This window comes from Typha angustifolia, chromosome 3 (assembly GCF_048772165.1).
Source record: "Typha angustifolia cultivar Huaian chromosome 3, ASM4877216v1, whole genome shotgun sequence".
NCBI lineage: Eukaryota > Viridiplantae > Streptophyta > Magnoliopsida > Poales > Typhaceae > Typha > Typha angustifolia.
Window position 1 is genome coordinate 1,457,140 of NC_133241.1, and position 17,556 is coordinate 1,474,695.

The window sequence follows — 17,556 nt, forward strand, 5'->3', positions numbered from 1 at the left end:
TGTAGCGTATTAGGTATTCCGAAACACTCAATTGTACCCAAATATAAAAATAATAAAATGTTGAATTGTTCAACATTTTATAATTATAAAATGCTAAATAGTTTAACATTTTATAGTTTAACTATTCCAACAGATAGAGTTCAGATTGTAAAACAATCAACTTATAAAATAATAAAAAATTCAGTATTTTATATCGTAAAACATTGAACTCTTCAGCGTTTTAAATACCTAATTACAAACACTAAAAACATTGTTAACTAAAATGGCTCTAGAGAAGCCTTTGAAATGTATAGAGTTTCACTTTTCAAGAAACGCTTATCTAATCAATGCTTCTTTTTAAATGGTAAAACACCAAAAAATTTGGCATTTTAAGTAGGGCTGAGTTAGTCTGACCAGTTTTAGTAATAAATTTAGATGAATAAATTAAATATTAAATAGTGCTATTTTGGTCCAAAAAAAAAAAAAAAAACTCTTAAAAGGTAGCCATCTGTAGGACAATAATGTGCCCACTATATTTATCCATTTCATAGTTTGGATTTAACGTGCACCTTTCCTTTCTCTCCTTCCCTTCTGACAACGCAATCCACTGCGAAATCCACTGTCCTTTCTTGTCACGGAAGTCGTTTTTAATTATACAACAAGCATTTGGCGACTTATGACACCATGCGTCCACTCATTACGAAAACTTTTGTATTAACTGAGGTCCACCACAAGCAATTAATTTACCGTTTTAGGAGTCAGGTTGAATCAAGCATAGATAGAATTAAACTTGTTTAAGCGAGTAGAAATTATCTCTAGATGGTGGTCTTCTAATGATTCAAACAACACATATTTATAGCTAAAAGCCAAAAGCCAAAAGCCAAAAGCCAAAAGCCAAAAGCCAATCAATCAAGTTCAACTCATAGACGCATGCAAGTTGCATGAGCTCTTCTAACGTAAATTGATTTTGATAGCCGCCTTCCTTGAAGGTCTATGAAGACTTGAATCTAGTGGCTCCAACTACCACCCATTTACATGCAAGTTGATATAGCGGCTCCTCTTTTAATAGAAATAAAAATAAAAACAATACATGCAAGTTGAACTCTAGCTTGACTAAATTTGGACTGTCGGGTCCTTCCTTGAAGGGCTCTCTGACGTCACTCTAACAACGACCGTCCATGTGGAATCATTGGGAAACTCAAACTCTACTTAACGATGTTGAACTTAATTATAGATGGTGTCCTCTCTCTGCATCTACTCCACTCTCTTCCTCCTTTGTACGCATTTTTGTGTGTACATGTATAGATAGATATGGAGTTTAGACTTCTTCTCCTTCTCTCGTTAATTACTACTCCGTTGTTCGCCTTGAACGATACTACTACTTCTTCTTCTGATGGTCTCGTCCTCCTCTCTTTCAAGTCTCTTCTTTCCGACCCATCTCGAGCCTTGGCCTCGTGGGATGTTCATGCATCATCCCCTGATTTCTGCCAATGGCGAGGCGTGGCCTGCGGCAAGCGCGGTCACCGCCGGCATCGCGTCACGGCCTTAGTTCTCAACTCCCTAAATCTGGTCGGTTCCATCTCCCCATCCATAGCCAACCTCACGTTCCTCAACTCCCTCGACCTCTCCAATAACAAACTCCATGGCCTTATCCCACAGCAACTCGGCTCTCTTTCTCACCTCAAGAATTTCAACCTGAGCTTCAATTCGCTTGAGGGCGAGATCCCAGCTTCCATCTCTAACTGCACCAGTCTACAAAGCCTTGATCTAAATAGCAACAACCTCCTAGGTAGTATCCCGTCCAACCTTAGCCTCTGCTCCGAGCTGGGATTAGTCGATTTCAGGAATAACAACCTCACAGGAGGCATTCCTTCGGAGATTGGCGACCTTGTCAACTTGGTGACACTTGCTCTGGGTTTCAATATGCTGAAAGGCCCCATTCCGCAGACGATTGGGAAGCTCCACAAGCTAAGTACACTGGAGCTGAGTGAAAATGGTATCTCGGGATCAATCCCGTATTCGTTGGGAAATCTCTCAGCACTGATTTATCTTTATGTTGAAAATTGCAGTCTAACCGGACCCATACCAGAAAGTATAGGCTTGCTCTCTTCTATTGAAATAATTAAAGTAGAAGGGAATTACCTCGAAGGAGGCATCCCTTCATCACTAGGAAACCTTTCCTCCCTTGAAGACCTACGTATCGGGAGAAATTCTCTGACTGGAAGTATTCCGTCAACTTTGGGGAGCCTCGGCTCCCTCTCTACTCTTATATTATATCAAAACAATCTTGTCGGCGGCATCCCGCCATCTCTTGGCAATCTGCATAAACTGACAGGTATTACTCTAGCTTCTAACAATCTCGTTGGCCGCATTCCTCTTCCATTTTGGAATTTGTCCTCCCTCGAGTTTTTGGACCTCCAACTTAACAGGCTAGTTGGTTCTTTGCCATTAGATATTGGCCATAAGCTTCCAAGTCTCCAATTTTTTTCCTTGAGCAGCAACTTTTTTCATGGATCAATTCCCTTGTCTTTGTTTAATTCCTCTGTGCTTCGCGTGATTCAAATAACTGATAATGCATTAACCGGTAGCATCCCTCCAAGTATAGGTAATCTGAAGAGCTTAGAAAGGCTTGTTCTTAGTAACAATCAGCTAGAGTCAAAGGATTCGAGCTTCTTAACTGCTTTGTCCAACTGCACATACCTAAACAATCTGGAGCTGGCGATCAATAAACTTTACGGCGTATTGCCTAATGCAATAGCCAATTTCTCGACAAGCCTTGAGTTCTTCGACCTGAGTTACAACCAATTCGAAGGAAGCATACCAGTAGGTATTGGAAACCTTGTCAATGTAAATCTGTTGATTTTCAGCGGTAACTTTCTCACAGGAGCTATCCCCGCCAGTCTTGCAAGGCTTGAGATGTTACAGTGGTTATATCTAGACCAGAACAATTTGTCTAGAGAGATCCCTTCCTCTTTTGGCAACCTCACTAGACTGAGCGAACTTGATCTCAGCTTCAATGCACTCTCTGGGAACATACCTTCCAGCTTTGCACAATGTTCGCTTGAACAGTTAAGCCTCGGCAATAATAAGTTAACAGGTGTCGTGCCGAAAGATATTTTTCTCATTTCTACTCTGTCTATGTACCTCGGCTTTCCACATAATCTGTTGTCTGGGCCAATACCGTCAGAAGTTGGCAGCTTGAAAAATTTAAGACAGCTCGACGTTAGGGAAAACAATTTCTCGGGACAAATTCCTGCCCTCCTTGGTGAATGCCAGGTCATGGAATATTTATACCTAGATGGGAACTTGTTGCAGGGACCAATTCCTTCACAACTAAGCCAATTGAGAGGCCTTCTGGAGCTTGATCTTTCGCGGAACAACTTGTCTGGACCCATTCCGGAATTTTTAGAGACTTTCAGTCAACTAAGCTATTTGAATCTCTCCTTCAATAATTTTGAGGGTGAAGTGCCACTACAAGGAGTTTTCCGAAATGCAAGTGCAATCTCAATGGATGGAAATAGAAGGTTATGTGGAGGCATCTCAGAACTGAAGTTGCCACCATGCCCAATCGAAACCTCTAAGAAGAAGCATCCATCTCCAAAGCTGATAGTGGTTATTTTAGTTCCAATTGCAATCCTTGCCTGTATCCTACTTCTCTCTTTTGCTATCGCTCAATATTGGAGGCATAAGTCAAGAAAGGAACCAGCAAATATGACAAACTTCAATGATACATACATGTGGGTCTCTTATGCTGATCTAGTGAGAGCAACGGAAGGGTTCTCACCTGCTAATTTGATTGGTGTGGGAAGCTTTGGTTCTGTATACAAGGGAAACATAGGCAGTGATGAAGACACTAATATTGTTGCAGTGAAGGTACTTAATCTCCAACAACGAGGAGCCTCTCGAAGTTTCACTGCAGAGTGTGAAGCCTTGCGATGCATTCGACACCGAAATCTTGTAAAAATATTGACTGCCTGTTCAAGTGTTGATTTCAGAGGTAATGACTTTAAAGCTCTAGTTTTCGAGTATTTACCTAATGGGAGTCTAGACGACTGGTTACATCCACAAGCAGCAGAGCAAAGCCGAGTGCTGAGTCTCATCCAAAGACTAAATATTGCTATTGATGTGGCATCTGCATTAGATTATCTTCATCACCACGGTCCAGATCCCATTGTTCACTGCGATCTTAAGCCCAGCAATATTCTTCTTGATGACAACATGGTTGCTCATGTGGGTGACTTTGGATTGGCAAGATTTCTTAAAGCATCCGTCAGCGTATCCTCTCAGAAATCGACCAATTCGGCAGCTCTAAAAGGATCAATTGGATATGTTGCTCCAGGTAAGATTTTCAGTTGATATTTATAAGAAAATAGGAAGTAAACTGACATTATTTCGATTAGAAGATAACTATCTTTAGTCGAATGATTTTGATTATTTTTTTACTACATTTTGAGAATTAATTGCTTTCCAGTCTTCCCGTATATATATTCTTTGATAAAGAAATTTAAATGTCACAGAGTATGGAATGGCGAACAAAATTTCAACTTCTGGAGATATCTACAGCTATGGAATACTCTTGCTAGAAATGTTCACTGGGAAGAGACCCACTGATGAGTCTTTTAAGGATGGTCTCAGCCTTCATACGTATGTTGAGATGGCACTAGCAAACCAAATGATTGACATCATTGATCGTGGCTTGCTCTCCGAAGGGGTAATTGGAGAGCAAAATGGGAATGTGGGAAGCACAGCTGATGATAGAGAACGAAGAATAGAGTGCATAATATTAGTACTTAGAATTGGAATTTTGTGTTCTAAGGAATTACCAACGGAGCGAATACAAATAGAAGATGTTATCAAGGAACTGCTTAAGATCAAGAAGGAGCTCGTGTGAAGAGGGAAGCAATGCAGTTGGGAGACTTCAACCATAAATTCTGTGACAAGGGAATCACATCCGAGGATTATTAATAAAACGTAGATACATAATGAATTTATTCGTACTGTTTTGTAGAGTTAAGCAACTATAAAAAAGTAAAGTTAAAGTTCATGATTCAGTTTGTTGATTGAAATCTTTGTATTAGTAAATCTATATAATTAGTTGGGTGAGTTTGTACGCTATTTCAGGTTATTTATGCAACAAAAAGAAAAAGCTTTTTTTTTTTTTTTTGACTATGTCCAGTACATTATAGGGTAGCAAGAGAATAAAATTGGTTTGCTCGGTAGTTTTAACACATATCAACAGATCTTGACCATGGGGAAGGCAGTGCACTAGGGTGGCAGGTTGAGAGCACGGTCCAACCGAGCTCTCACAAGGTGGCGGACCATCCGCTAGTTAGACATGTGATTGGATGACATGTACGTAGAGCCTTAAGAAACCAAAGTCGAAAGGACCTGAGCTTCTAACTATGAAAGTGAAGTCTAATGATAATTTCAAACTTGCTTAGAGGCCACCCAGCATTTCCAGAGGGAGAAGGTACAACAAAAGTCCTTGAGAGAGCAAAAGGTAGGGAGGGAACACCAGAGTCCAGATTCCCCTAAGGATCGATCTAGTCTAGAGAAGGATTTTTAATTCGAGTTAAAAAGATGCTAGAGAAGGCTTCCAAAATATTGAGTTTGGCATGGTCTCCATGGATAAGCCACAAATCATCAAAAGATCTTCGAGAGAGGAGAGCCCACGATGCCACTATTATGTGACTTGAACAAATCTCTAGTAAACTCTTATGATAATTAAAACAAGCGCATGCCTATAAATAGTGCTACCCTACATGAGAATAAAATACTCCTACTATACGTATAATTTGTAAAATATAGGTACATAGGACTTTTTCAAGACATAATCCATCAAACTCTCTATCTCAAGCTCAGTAGAGCCACAACGATAAACAATATCAAATAAACACCCATTGAGGAGAGAAGACATCTAATAGTAATTTCACATGTCCTTCACTTGGCGACCAACATGATTGATTGTTTGGCTCATGAATAAAAAACCTCAATCATAAGCCCACCACAGAGTCAAGATTGCACTTCGATGCTATCACTTAAGTCTCATATACCATCACACCACATGTGTAGAACAAGTGAGCCACTAGGCACACATCTCTATGGAAAGTATAAACAGATTTTGCTCATTGCAGTCACCATTGATGGAAATGATGGTGTGTTCCCTCTCGCATATGCTAATGTCCAGAGTGAGAATGCTGATAGTTAGGGTTAGTTCCTTGCTTGCACTTTATGGTTGTACTTCAAAGGGAAACATATGTTTGATTTCAAATCGTCACGCCGAAATTATAGCATCAATCAATTATGAAAGAAATAGATAAACTGAGCCTTTAGCCTATCATCATTTTTGTCTCCGACATATGGTTAGCAACTTTAATCAGGAATACTAGGATAGAAGCTTAAAGAACTATGTTCATATGATTGCTTTGCAAAATCAGATTTGAAAGTTTAACTTTTACATAGGCTGAATAGCTCAATGTAATGTAGATGCAAAAAAAATGGCTTGATGACATTCCGCTGAAGAAGTGGTCTTAAACTCATGACCGTGGTCATCAATATGGTATTAATACTACAAACCTTTCAGAGATATTTAATAAAGTAATCGCAGTTTGCCAATAAATGCATTGGTGAAAATGTCTTTTTATTGTGTAGTAGGTTTCTCAAATACTTGATCGAAATTGGGAGATGAAGTAATGGCCGACCATTGAGATTTTACTCATTCTATCACTGCTATTATGACAAGTTTCAATAAGAATGCTAGAATAAATACAGTTCATAAATTCAATCATCATCATGGTATTTTTGGGATTACTACTACATAGTCCAATTTGAGCCACTTGAGAGGTGAACGTTCTCAAACTGCCGATCTAAATAGCTAGAGTTGTATGTGCGGCAAAATGCAACAATATAAATACCCATGCACTCATGTACTTGCCGCATGCAAAACTGTCAATTTAGATTGAAGAGCATTTATTGAACATCTACGGTGCAAACATATATAAGTACATGGGAGCATGAGTTTCATCCTATTCATTACAAACATTATTTGTCACCTTATGAAGGTCCAACATTATTACCTAATCCAGCTACAAAGCGGGTGGGTAAAGGAAGACAAAAAATGTAAAGGTTTCGTAATGAGATGGACGAGCAAGAGCTTGCCAAAAAAAAACTTACACAATATTTGTAGGCAAGAAGGGCATAATTGACATAGCTATAATGGCTCAACTTTCTACTTTATAGTTCACATTTTTATTTTTAGGATCTAGAACTTCTGGTGTGTAGGCATCGTTTTATGTGTACTATGAGACAGTGAGAGCCTAATCCACGGATAGAGACTATAAGCGATTTTCGCCCACTAGCATAACTATTGAGGCTGTGGTATGTTTAGTACAAATTATAATATTCTAAAAGGTTTGATTTTTACGAAAAAAATTAACTAACTACTTAACATTTGGTATAGGTTCATACTTTATTCGATATTCACCATCGAGGCTCAAATGCATTTGCCGCATGGAGTAGAAGTGGAGGTCGAGCATCGATGAGCGCGATTGTTGACATGTGTATTAGTGCATTGCAGATGGTTGATATGTCACAACGTTTATATGGTCCTCCTCTAACATAGGCCACTGTCAGCTCCTATAGAGCATCAGCCATTACCACATCTTGCATGTAGAGGTAGAGGTAGAGCAAGAGGTAGAGGGAGAGAGAGGGAAAGCTACTGCGAAGCAAGCCATAGAGGAGGTGACTATACATGGGCCGACTATAGAAGAGGCGACTAGAGAGGAGCCGATTATAGAGAAGGCGACTAGAGAGGAGCCAATTATAGAGAAGGCGATTAGAGAAGAGCTAACTATAGATGAGGCGACTAGAGAGGAGCCAATTAGAGAGCAAACTATAGTAAGGCAGCTAGCAGATGTAGACATGTCTATTTCACAACTTACATAGGAGCCCAAGGTTGTTTAAGAAGAAAGAAAGAGACCACAATATTTACGATTATATATATCAAAAGGATAAATACTTGTTTTAGGAACTTAAAATATTTTAATGTAAATATATGTCATTTAATGGTTTTACTTTCAATATGGTTTGATATGAATTTACTAGTTTTACATGTGTTTTGTGGATCCTGGTATATATGTAAACGTTATGCTATCACCAAAATGTCTTTATTAAATAAATGTATTTGAATATATTTTAATTTAGAGTTGATCGATGATTGTTTGGTGGTCATGAATTTGGAAGCTTTCTAATAATGGTTTATTTGTAAATTTTTCATTGTAAATATGCATTTGTATAAAAAAAGTTGTATTGTTCTTAACTCTAGTTAGTCAGTCTACACTAAGAGTTGAGCTACTCATAGTGCTTTTTGGTTATTCATGAGAATTAATAATTTGTGTTTAGTGTAGCGTATTAGATATTCTGAAACACTCAATTGTGCCAAACTTTTATAATTATAAAATACTGAAGAGTTCAACATTTTATAGTTTAACTATTCCAACAGATAGAGTTCAGATTGTAAAACAATCAACTTATAAAATGATGAGAAGTTCAGTATTTTATACCGTAAAACATTAACTCTTCTGCGTTTTAAATACCTAACTACAAACACTAAAAACATTGTTAACTAAAATGGCTCTAAAAAGCGTTGAAATGTATAGAGTTTCACTTTTCAAGAAACGCTTATCTAATCAACGCTTCTTTTTAAATGGTAAAACACCAAAAAATTTGGCATTTTAAGTAGGGCTGAGTTAGTCTGAGCACTTTTAGTAATAAATTTAGATGAATAAATTAAATATTAAATAGTGCTATTTTGGTAAAAAGGAAAAAAAAACTCTTAAAAGGTAGCCATCTGTAGGACAATAATGTGCCCACTATATTTATCCATTTTATAGTTTGGATTTAACGTACACCTTTCCTTTTTTTGACAACGCAATCCACTGCGAAATCCACTGTCCTTTCTTGTCACGGAAGTCGTTTTTAATTATACAACAAGCATTTGGCGACTTATGACACCATGCGTCCACTCATTACGAAAACTTTTGTATTAACTGAGGTCCACCACAAGCAATTAATTTACCGTTTTAGGAGTCAGGTTGAATCAAGCATAGATAGAATTAAACTTGTTTAAGCGAGTAGAAATTATCTCTAGATGGTGGTCTTCTAATGATTCAAACAACACATATTTATAGCTAAAAGCCAAAAGCCAAAAGCCAAAAGCCAAAAGCCAAAAGCCAAAAGCCAATCAATCAAGTTCAACTCATAGACGCATGCAAGTTGCATGAGCTCTTCTAACGTAAATTGATTTTGATAGCCGCCTTCCTTGAAGGTCTATGAAGACTTGAATCTAGTGGCTCCAACTACCACCCATTTACATGCAAGTTGATATAACGGCTCCTCTTTTAATAGAAATAAAAATAAAAACAATACATGCAAGTTGAACTCTAGCTTGACTAAATTTGGACTGTCGTGTCCTTCCTTGAAGGGCTCTTTGACGTCACTCTAATAACCACCGTCCATGTGGAATCATTGGGAAACTCAAACTCTACTTAACGAGGTTGAACTTAATTATAGATGGTGTCCTCTCTCTACATCTACTCCACTCTCTTCCTCCTTCGTACGCATTTTTGTGTGTACATGTATAGATAGATATGGAGTTTAGACTTCTTCTCCTTCTCTCGTTAATTACTACTCCGTTGTTCGCCTTGAACGATACTACTACTTCTTCTTCTGATGGTCTCGTCCTCCTCTCTTTCAAGTCTCTTCTTTCCGACCCATCTCGAGCCTTGGCCTCGTGGGATGTTCATGCATCATCCCCTGATTTCTGCCAATGGCGAGGCGTGGCCTGCGGCAAGCGCGGTCACCGCCGGCATCGCGTCACGGCCTTAGTTCTCAACTCCCTCAATCTGGTCGGTTCCATCTCCCCATCCATAGCCAACCTCACGTTCCTCAACTCCCTCGACCTCTCCAATAACCAATTCCATGGCCTTATCCCACAGCAACTCGGCTCTCTTTCTCACCTCAAGAATTTCAATCTGAGCTTCAATTCGCTTGAGGGCGAGCTCCCAGCTTCCATCTCTAACTGCACCAATCTACAGAACCTTCATCTAAATAGCAACAACCTCCGAGGTAGCATCCCATCCAACCTTAGCCTCTGCTCTGTGCTAAGATTCATCAATTTCGAGCATAACAACCTCACAGGAGGTATTCCCTTGGAGATTGGCGACCTTGTCAACTTGGAGATACTTGCTCTGGGTTTCAATATGTTGAAAGGCCCCATTCCTGATTCCATTGGGAAGCTCTATAAGCTAAGTATACTGGATCTGAGTGAAAATGGTATCTCGGGAGCAATCCCGTATTCGTTGGGAAATCTCTCAGCTTTGATTTATCTTCATGCTGAAAATTGCAGTCTAACCGGACCCATACCAGAAAGTATAGGCTTGCTCTCTTCTATTGAAATAATTAAACTAGAAGGGAATTACCTCGAAGGAAGCATCCCTTCATCACTAGGAAACCTTTCCTCCCTTGAAGACCTACGTATCGGGAGAAATTCTCTGACTGGAAGTATCCCGTCAACTTTGGGGAGCCTCAGCTCCCTCTCTACTCTTGTATTATATGAGAACAATTTCGTCGGCGGCATCCCCCCATCTCTTGGCAATTTGCCTAAACTGACAGGTATTACTATAGCTAATAACAATCTCATTGGCCGCATTCCTCCTGAATTTTGGAATTTGTCCACCCTCGAGATTTTGGACTTGCAAAGTAACAGTTTAGTTGGTTCTTTGCCATTAGATATTGGCCTTCGGCTTCCAAATCTCCAATTTTTTTCCTTGAGCATAAACTTTTTTCATGGATCAATTCCCTCCTCTTTGTCTAATTCCTCTATGCTCGGAGTGATTCAAATGACAAACAATGCATTATCCGGTAGCATCCCTCCAAGTATAGGTAATCTGAGGAGACTAAACAGGCTTGCTCTCAGCGACAATCAGCTAGAGGCAAAGGACTCGAGCTTCTTAACTGCTTTGTCCAACTGCACATACCTACAAGTTGTGGATTTGGGGACCAATAAACTTCACGGCGTATCTCCTAATGCAATAGCCAATTTGTCGACGAAGCTTGACTGGTTAGACATGAGCTTCAACCAGATAAAAGGAAGCATACCAGTAGGTATTGGAAACCTTGTCAATTTACATCGGTTGTTTTTCAGCGGTAACTTTCTCACAGGAGCTATCCCTGCCACTATAGCTGGGCTTGAGATGTTACAGAGTCTATATCTCGATCATAACAATTTGTCCAGAGAGATTCCCTCTACTATCGGCAACCTAACACAACTGAGCACACTTGATCTTAGCTTCAATGCACTGTCCGGGAACATACCTTCTAGCCTTGGGAAATGTCCGCTAGAACTGTTAGGCCTCGGCAATAATAAGTTAACAGGTGTCGTGCCTAAAGATATTTTTCTCATTCCTGCTCTCTCTATATACCTTGGCTTTCCACATAATCTGTTGTCTGGGCCAATCCCGTCAGAAGTTGGTAGCTTGAAAAATCTAATACAGCTTGACATCAGGGAAAACAATTTCTCGGGACAAATTCCTACCCCCCTTGGCGAATGCCAGGTCATGGAATATTTATACCTAGATGGGAACTTATTCCAGGGGCCAATTCCTTCATCACTGAGCCAATTGAGAGGCCTTCAGGAGCTTGATCTTTCGCGGAACAACTTGTCTGGACCCATTCCGGAATTTCTAGAGACTTTCAGTCAACTAAGCTATTTGAATCTCTCCTTCAATAATTTTGAGGGTGAAGTGCCACTAAAAGGAGTTTTCCTAAATGCAAGTGCAATCTCAATAGTTGGAAACAGAAGGTTATGTGGAGGCATATCAGAACTGAAGTTGCCACCATGCCCAATCGAAACCTCTAAGAAGAAGCATTCATCTCTAAAGCTGATACTGGTTATTTTAGTTCCCATTGCAATCCTTGCCTGTATCCTACTTCTTTCTTTTGTTATCGCTCAACATTGGAGGCATAAGTCAAGAAAGGAACCATCAGATATGACAAACTTCAATGATACATACATGTGGGTCTCTTATGCTGATCTAGCGAGAGCAACGGAAGGGTTCTCACCTGCTAATTTGATTGGTGCGGGAAGCTTTGGCTCTGTGTACAAGGGAAACATTGGTAGTGCTGAAGACATTAATGTTGTTGCAGTGAAGGTACTTAACCTCCAACAACGAGGAGCCTCCAGAAGTTTCACTGCAGAGTGTGAAGCCCTGAGATGCATTCGACACCGAAATCTTGTAAAGATATTAACTGCATGTTCCAGTGTTGACTTCAAAGGTGATGATTTCAAAGCTCTAGTGTTTGAATACTTGCCCAACGGGAGTCTAGACCCATGGCTACATCCAAAAGCTGAGGAACAAAGCCGAGTGTTGAGCCTCGACCAAAGGCTAGATATTGCCATTGATGTGGCATCTGCATTGGATTATCTTCACCATCATGGTCCCGTTCCCATTGTCCACTGCGATCTTAAGCCTAGCAATGTTCTTCTTGATGATGACATGGTTGCTCATGTGGGTGACTTTGGCTTGGCAAGGTTTCTTAAAGCATCTTTCAATCTTTCCTCACAGAAATTAACCAGCTCAGCAGCTTTAAAAGGCTCGATCGGATATGTTGCTCCAGGTTTGCGTTTTGGTTTGATACTATCATTTTAATCCTAAGCTCTATAATGTCGTAAATTCATCATGCATAATCCTAATCTGTAGTGACAGAATATGAATCGATCCAACCACTAGGTTTAAGTACATTTGAGTTTGATCCATATTGTCATATACTTAATTATAAAAATATACAATAGTTTGTTTTGTAACTATATGCATCTTTAGAAACAGAGGAAAAATGTACGCATATACTGGAGTTGCAGATCTATTCTTTACCTTAAAATACTCCTATAAACTCTACATTTCTTTGGTCAAATAATTTTGCTTGCTTTACTACATTTTAAGAATGAACTTCTTTCGAATGTTTCCATATACTTTTCTCTAATAAAAAAGTTTAAATATCACAGAGTATGGAATGGCCAACAAAGTTTCAATTTCTGGAGATATCTATAGCTATGGAATACTCTTGCTAGAAATGTTCACGGGGAAGAGACCCACTGATGAGTCTTTCAAGGATGGCCTCAGTCTTCATACGTATGTTGAGATGGCACTGGCAAACCAAGTGATCGACATCGTTGATCGAAACATGCTCTTAGAAGAGGTAATTGAAAATCAAAATGGGAAAGTGGGAGGCATAACTGATGATAGAGAAAGAAGAATAGAGTGCATGATATTAGTGCTTAGAATTGGAATTTTGTGTTCCAAAGAATTACCAACAGAGCGAATGCAAATGGAGGATGTCGTCAGGGAACTAATTAGAATCAAGAAGTGCTTGTGTGAACCTGGAAGCAATGCAGTTGGGAGACATCAGTCATAAATTGTGTTACAAGAATCATCTTCTAAGATTCAAATGCAGTATGATATCAATAAATGAATTGTATGTGCACAATAAAGTTATCTACGAGATTGTTCATGATAACGTCTATATATAGAGAAGTTCTAATATAGTTTTTCGAGTTAAATCTTCATATTGGTAAGTCTCTTTATGCCTAAGATTTTGCGTTGGGTTTGTGCCATTTCAAGTCAATTATGTAAAAGTTTGATTGGTTTTAGGAAAGCACGACGTGACCGGGCCAAGTCAACTAAGTGCAGTGGGCCCTCCCCCGCCGCCGCTACCGCATCCCTCACCGCCTCACTCTCTCTTCAGATCTCTCTCTCCCCCTCTCTCTCTCTCTGTCTCTCTCTTCCCCCTTCTTGCCGACGCCGCCTATCGCAGCCGTGGCCACCGATGTGGGCCCTTCTCCTTCTCTTCCTCTCTGTTTCTCTCTCTCTCTCTCTCTCTCTCTCTCTCTCTCTCTCTCTCTCTCTCTCTCTCTCTCTCTCTCTCTCTCTCTCTCTCTCTCACTTACTTTCTCTCTAGTAGTCTCAAGTTCGTCGGACCTGAGCCACCGGCGAGAGGCCTGTCGCTGGTTGGCCAGCAGTGGTCGGGCCCCTCTCTGCCAGCCCGATCCCTTCCCTTCCCTTCTCCTTCTCTTCTCTTCTTCTTCGTCTTCTTCTTCTTCTTCTTCTTCTTCTTCTTCTTCTTCTTCTTCTTCTTCTTCGGTTCTTCTCTCCTAGCTGCAACACTGCTGGGGCCCAGCATTGTCAGTTCCTTTCTTTTTCCTTTTAATTAAGTACTTTATGTTAGCTAATGCAATTAGTTTAATTAGGCATATATATACAGTAATATAATTATTAACTAAATATAATTATTATAATTAACGATTAATTATATTATAAACACCTAAATATACTTATTACTTGCATATAATAGATTAATACTCAGCTTCATTAATTGTAGTCATGAAATTTATAAATATACCCCTAATGTTCAGTGTATATCAGTATATATATATATATAGCTAGTATGTAATTCTATTAGTTTATTTATATTATTTTGTATAGAATGAGATAATAGGCTTATTTATTTATTTGTTTATTTTTTATATTATATAATTAAGTAAAGACTATGTAGCTTCTAATTAGTTAAGAAACAGTAAGAATCACAAATTAGTTGTAATTACATTTTTTTCCTATACTTCTACTTTTATGTACAAGAAGACATAGTTAGTCTTTTATTTTATAATTACATATTTAGACTATTTTTATAAACATAAAAGAGTAATCCTTTTAATATTATTTTATCACAAGCATTTTAATAACATATTTTATCACAAGCATTTTATTAATAATAGTATATTTATAGCATTAAAAGTTTATCTATAATATAAATCTAACTAGCTAAGACAGATAAGTAGTAACGCTAAACCCTAATAAACTATTATATTTTACACGAATGAGTTCTAATTAGATAAACGACTAACTTCATACTACCTAAACATTAAAACGGTTGATACTCGATTGACGGATGTGAGGGTTACGTTGTTTGTGTCTTCTGACTAGATGCTAAGTAGTCTTATCCTTTATACGCTTTTTTCAAATTAAGATATATTATATAATTATGTATACACATATTTTGGCTCCAATATGTTTATATGATCTTATTTAGAGATAATTTTAGTTGAACATATTTTATCATTCATGCGATTTAGACTAATCTTGGATATGAGTATGCTAATGATATGTAGAGATGATTGAAGATGACTATATTGTTATGACTTTATGTCAAGATAATCTCTAACATAAATATGTATATGATAGATTAGCATGAGTATGCATGTGATAGATGTATGATTCGAGATTGCATCCATTATATCTCTTTTGACTTCTCTTCTACCTAAATTTCTAATATGCATGACTTATTATAATATTAGATAAAATGCATATGATCTATCATTTAGAAGGAAAATATGAAATCTGATTAATATGATAGTTGATAAAAATACGTGAGGATACATGAGTGGGCGCAAAGGTTAGGATGCGCTTGGTGGATGATTTATTGCTCAACATCGCGTACCTTATGGCCTTACGTTTGAGGTTGTTAGTCTATGTGCGCAGTAGACATCCAGACACATGCCGTTCGCTAGGACATATGTGATAAATTATCCTTACGTGGTTTCTATCAGCTAAAAGGGTGCCGATCTAGATAAATAATGATACTCTTAGCGGATAGCAAGGTATGATTATATTTAAGATACCCTTTTGTGAATGACAGAGTATACTTTGAGCCTTCGGGCATGATGATGAGACTGAATACCGAGAGTTGACTATGTATGGTAGTCTAGTATGGTGATATTATTTAGAGTCGATAAATATATATATATATATATATATATAAACTATCTAATTGCATCACAAATGATCATTTGATAGCATTCCATTAGAAATAATTTAAGAAAAAAGGCTATTTAAATAGATGGAAAAAAAAAGCTCTTGTTTCTTTCAATATCTTCCATCTTCTCTATTGGTGACTTTTATGATAATTTTGTAAAATATAAAATTTGAATTAATATTCTTTCAGAGAGAGTCCCTAGCTCTAGATGTGATCATCGGGCGAGCTGGGCTTTTCGGGCCAACCGGACTTAAATATATATTCATAGTCCGACCTACCAATTATTCTGGCCGAGTTGAGTTCAGGCCGGACTAGAGTATGCATATAATGAGTCTAACATAATAAATTAAATATATAAAATATTTTATTTTATTAGGCTAAGTTTAATAGGCTTATATAAAAATATTTTAGTTATCTTTCATGGGAACATATTTATATATTAATATATAATTTACTAAATGTCCAATGTGGGATTAAAAAAATTATAAAAATATGCATACATTATCGATCTGGCCATAGATGAGAGTAGTGGATCGGGCTTTCGTGTCGAGCCGAGCAAGCAAAGGCTTAGTTCATACCGCCCACTACCATCTCAGGCTTGGGGTAGGCCGAGTCTAAATCAGGTTAGGGCTGAGCTTAGCCCGATTAAACCTGGGTGGATTCGGATCGAGTTTGAACGAGTCAAGCTTAATTATCATGTCTACCAACTCAGTTGGCCTCTATGCGAGGTGCTTCCGGGCTATTCTTCAGCTCTAAAACCATGCAGAGGAATCTAAAACTGTCGCATATCGTTCTTATTTCAAAGTAGTCTTCTGCTTTGTCAATGATTTTTCCTTGGATTAGTCTTTGTGATAATATTTATAAGCTTATCTCTAAGCTTCTAGCAGCTCGTATGAAGCCTTTTCTTAACGCTATTATCTCGCTCTCAGAATGCTTTCCTTTGAGAAAGACAAATAACACACAGTAAATTAAGTTCTTGCTCATGGAATGAGATAGTAAACTACCTCAAGAACACCATCTGGAGATGTTTGGCTTTCCAAATGAGTATATTTTATTGGTGAATTCTTCTTCTTCTTTTCTAAACGGTGAAAATTAAACGTTTAATATCAACTAATCAAAGCATTAATTTACATCACAAAGACATTCCAGAAGTCGGTGATTCATTGATTCTTTGGACAGCCCTGACAGTAAACATGATATAGCCCTTATGGAATTATTATAGAGCTGACTTGACCCAAACCAGAACCATCCATTTGTTTTGCATGTACTTAAAACAACCCCTTCAATTATTTTTTAATATCCTAATAATACGCTACGTCTATCATACCAATGTAAGAAAATTTGTATTAAAAAACCCATTAATTTTTAAAATAGTGAAAGTAGACTGTTGTGCACATCTCTTGCATAACTCATGTACATTTTGTTATAAAAAAGTGTGTATCTAGGGGTGTCAAAAAAAAAATGAGCTACTAGTATCGGCTCGGCTAAAGCTCGAGCTTGGCTTGGGCTGAGCTGAGCCTAAATATATTTATAAGCTCGACTTGAATTTCAAGCCAAGCCTGAGCCATCGCTAGCTTGATAGGCTCAGCTCAAAAAATTATTTATTAAAATTATACATATTATATATAAATATATTTATAACTATTAGATCTTTAGTCCAAAGATAGGCTTGATATGTTTAGCCTGAAAATAGCCTAGTTTCAAGTTTGGGCT

At 38.1% G+C, this 17,556-nt stretch overlaps 2 protein-coding genes across 3 annotated transcripts; both read left to right on the plus strand.

The window, feature by feature from the left end:
- The first annotated feature begins 1,237 nt into the window (after positions 1 to 1,237).
- LOC140778019 (receptor kinase-like protein Xa21) lies at positions 1,238 to 5,132 on the plus strand. 2 transcript variants are annotated; one of them, XM_073122541.1, is made up of 3 exons: positions 1,238 to 2,314; positions 2,585 to 4,318; positions 4,497 to 5,132. In XM_073122541.1, exons 1-3 carry the CDS (start codon positions 1,291 to 1,293, stop codon positions 4,868 to 4,870), a joined length of 3,132 nt encoding a protein of 1,043 aa, XP_072978642.1. In that variant the 5' UTR covers positions 1,238 to 1,290; the 3' UTR covers positions 4,871 to 5,132. The 2 variants fall into 2 exon arrangements, with proteins under 2 accessions (XP_072978642.1, XP_072978634.1); XM_073122533.1 differs by having other exon boundaries at positions 1,238 to 4,318.
- Positions 5,133 to 9,574: 4,442 nt separating this feature from the next.
- On the plus strand, positions 9,575 to 13,600 carry LOC140778093 (receptor kinase-like protein Xa21). The gene is made up of 2 exons (XM_073122649.1): positions 9,575 to 12,654; positions 13,040 to 13,600. Exons 1-2 carry the CDS (start codon positions 9,627 to 9,629, stop codon positions 13,447 to 13,449), a joined length of 3,438 nt encoding a protein of 1,145 aa, XP_072978750.1. The 5' UTR covers positions 9,575 to 9,626; the 3' UTR covers positions 13,450 to 13,600.
- Positions 13,601 to 17,556: the final 3,956 nt, after the last annotated feature.

Excerpts from the sequence above, each read along its gene's own strand:
- LOC140778019 (XM_073122533.1), top strand. The coding sequence starts at position 1,291 with ATGGAGTTTAGACTTCTTCTCCTTCTCTCGTTAATTACTACTCCGTTG. Across the intron at positions 4,319-4,496 it reads AATTGGATATGTTGCTCCAG|AGTATGGAATGGCGAACAAA; the intron begins GTAAGATTTTCA and ends TAAATGTCACAG.
- LOC140778093 (XM_073122649.1), top strand. The coding sequence starts at position 9,627 with ATGGAGTTTAGACTTCTTCTCCTTCTCTCGTTAATTACTACTCCGTTG. Across the intron at positions 12,655-13,039 it reads GATCGGATATGTTGCTCCAG|AGTATGGAATGGCCAACAAA; the intron begins GTTTGCGTTTTG and ends TAAATATCACAG.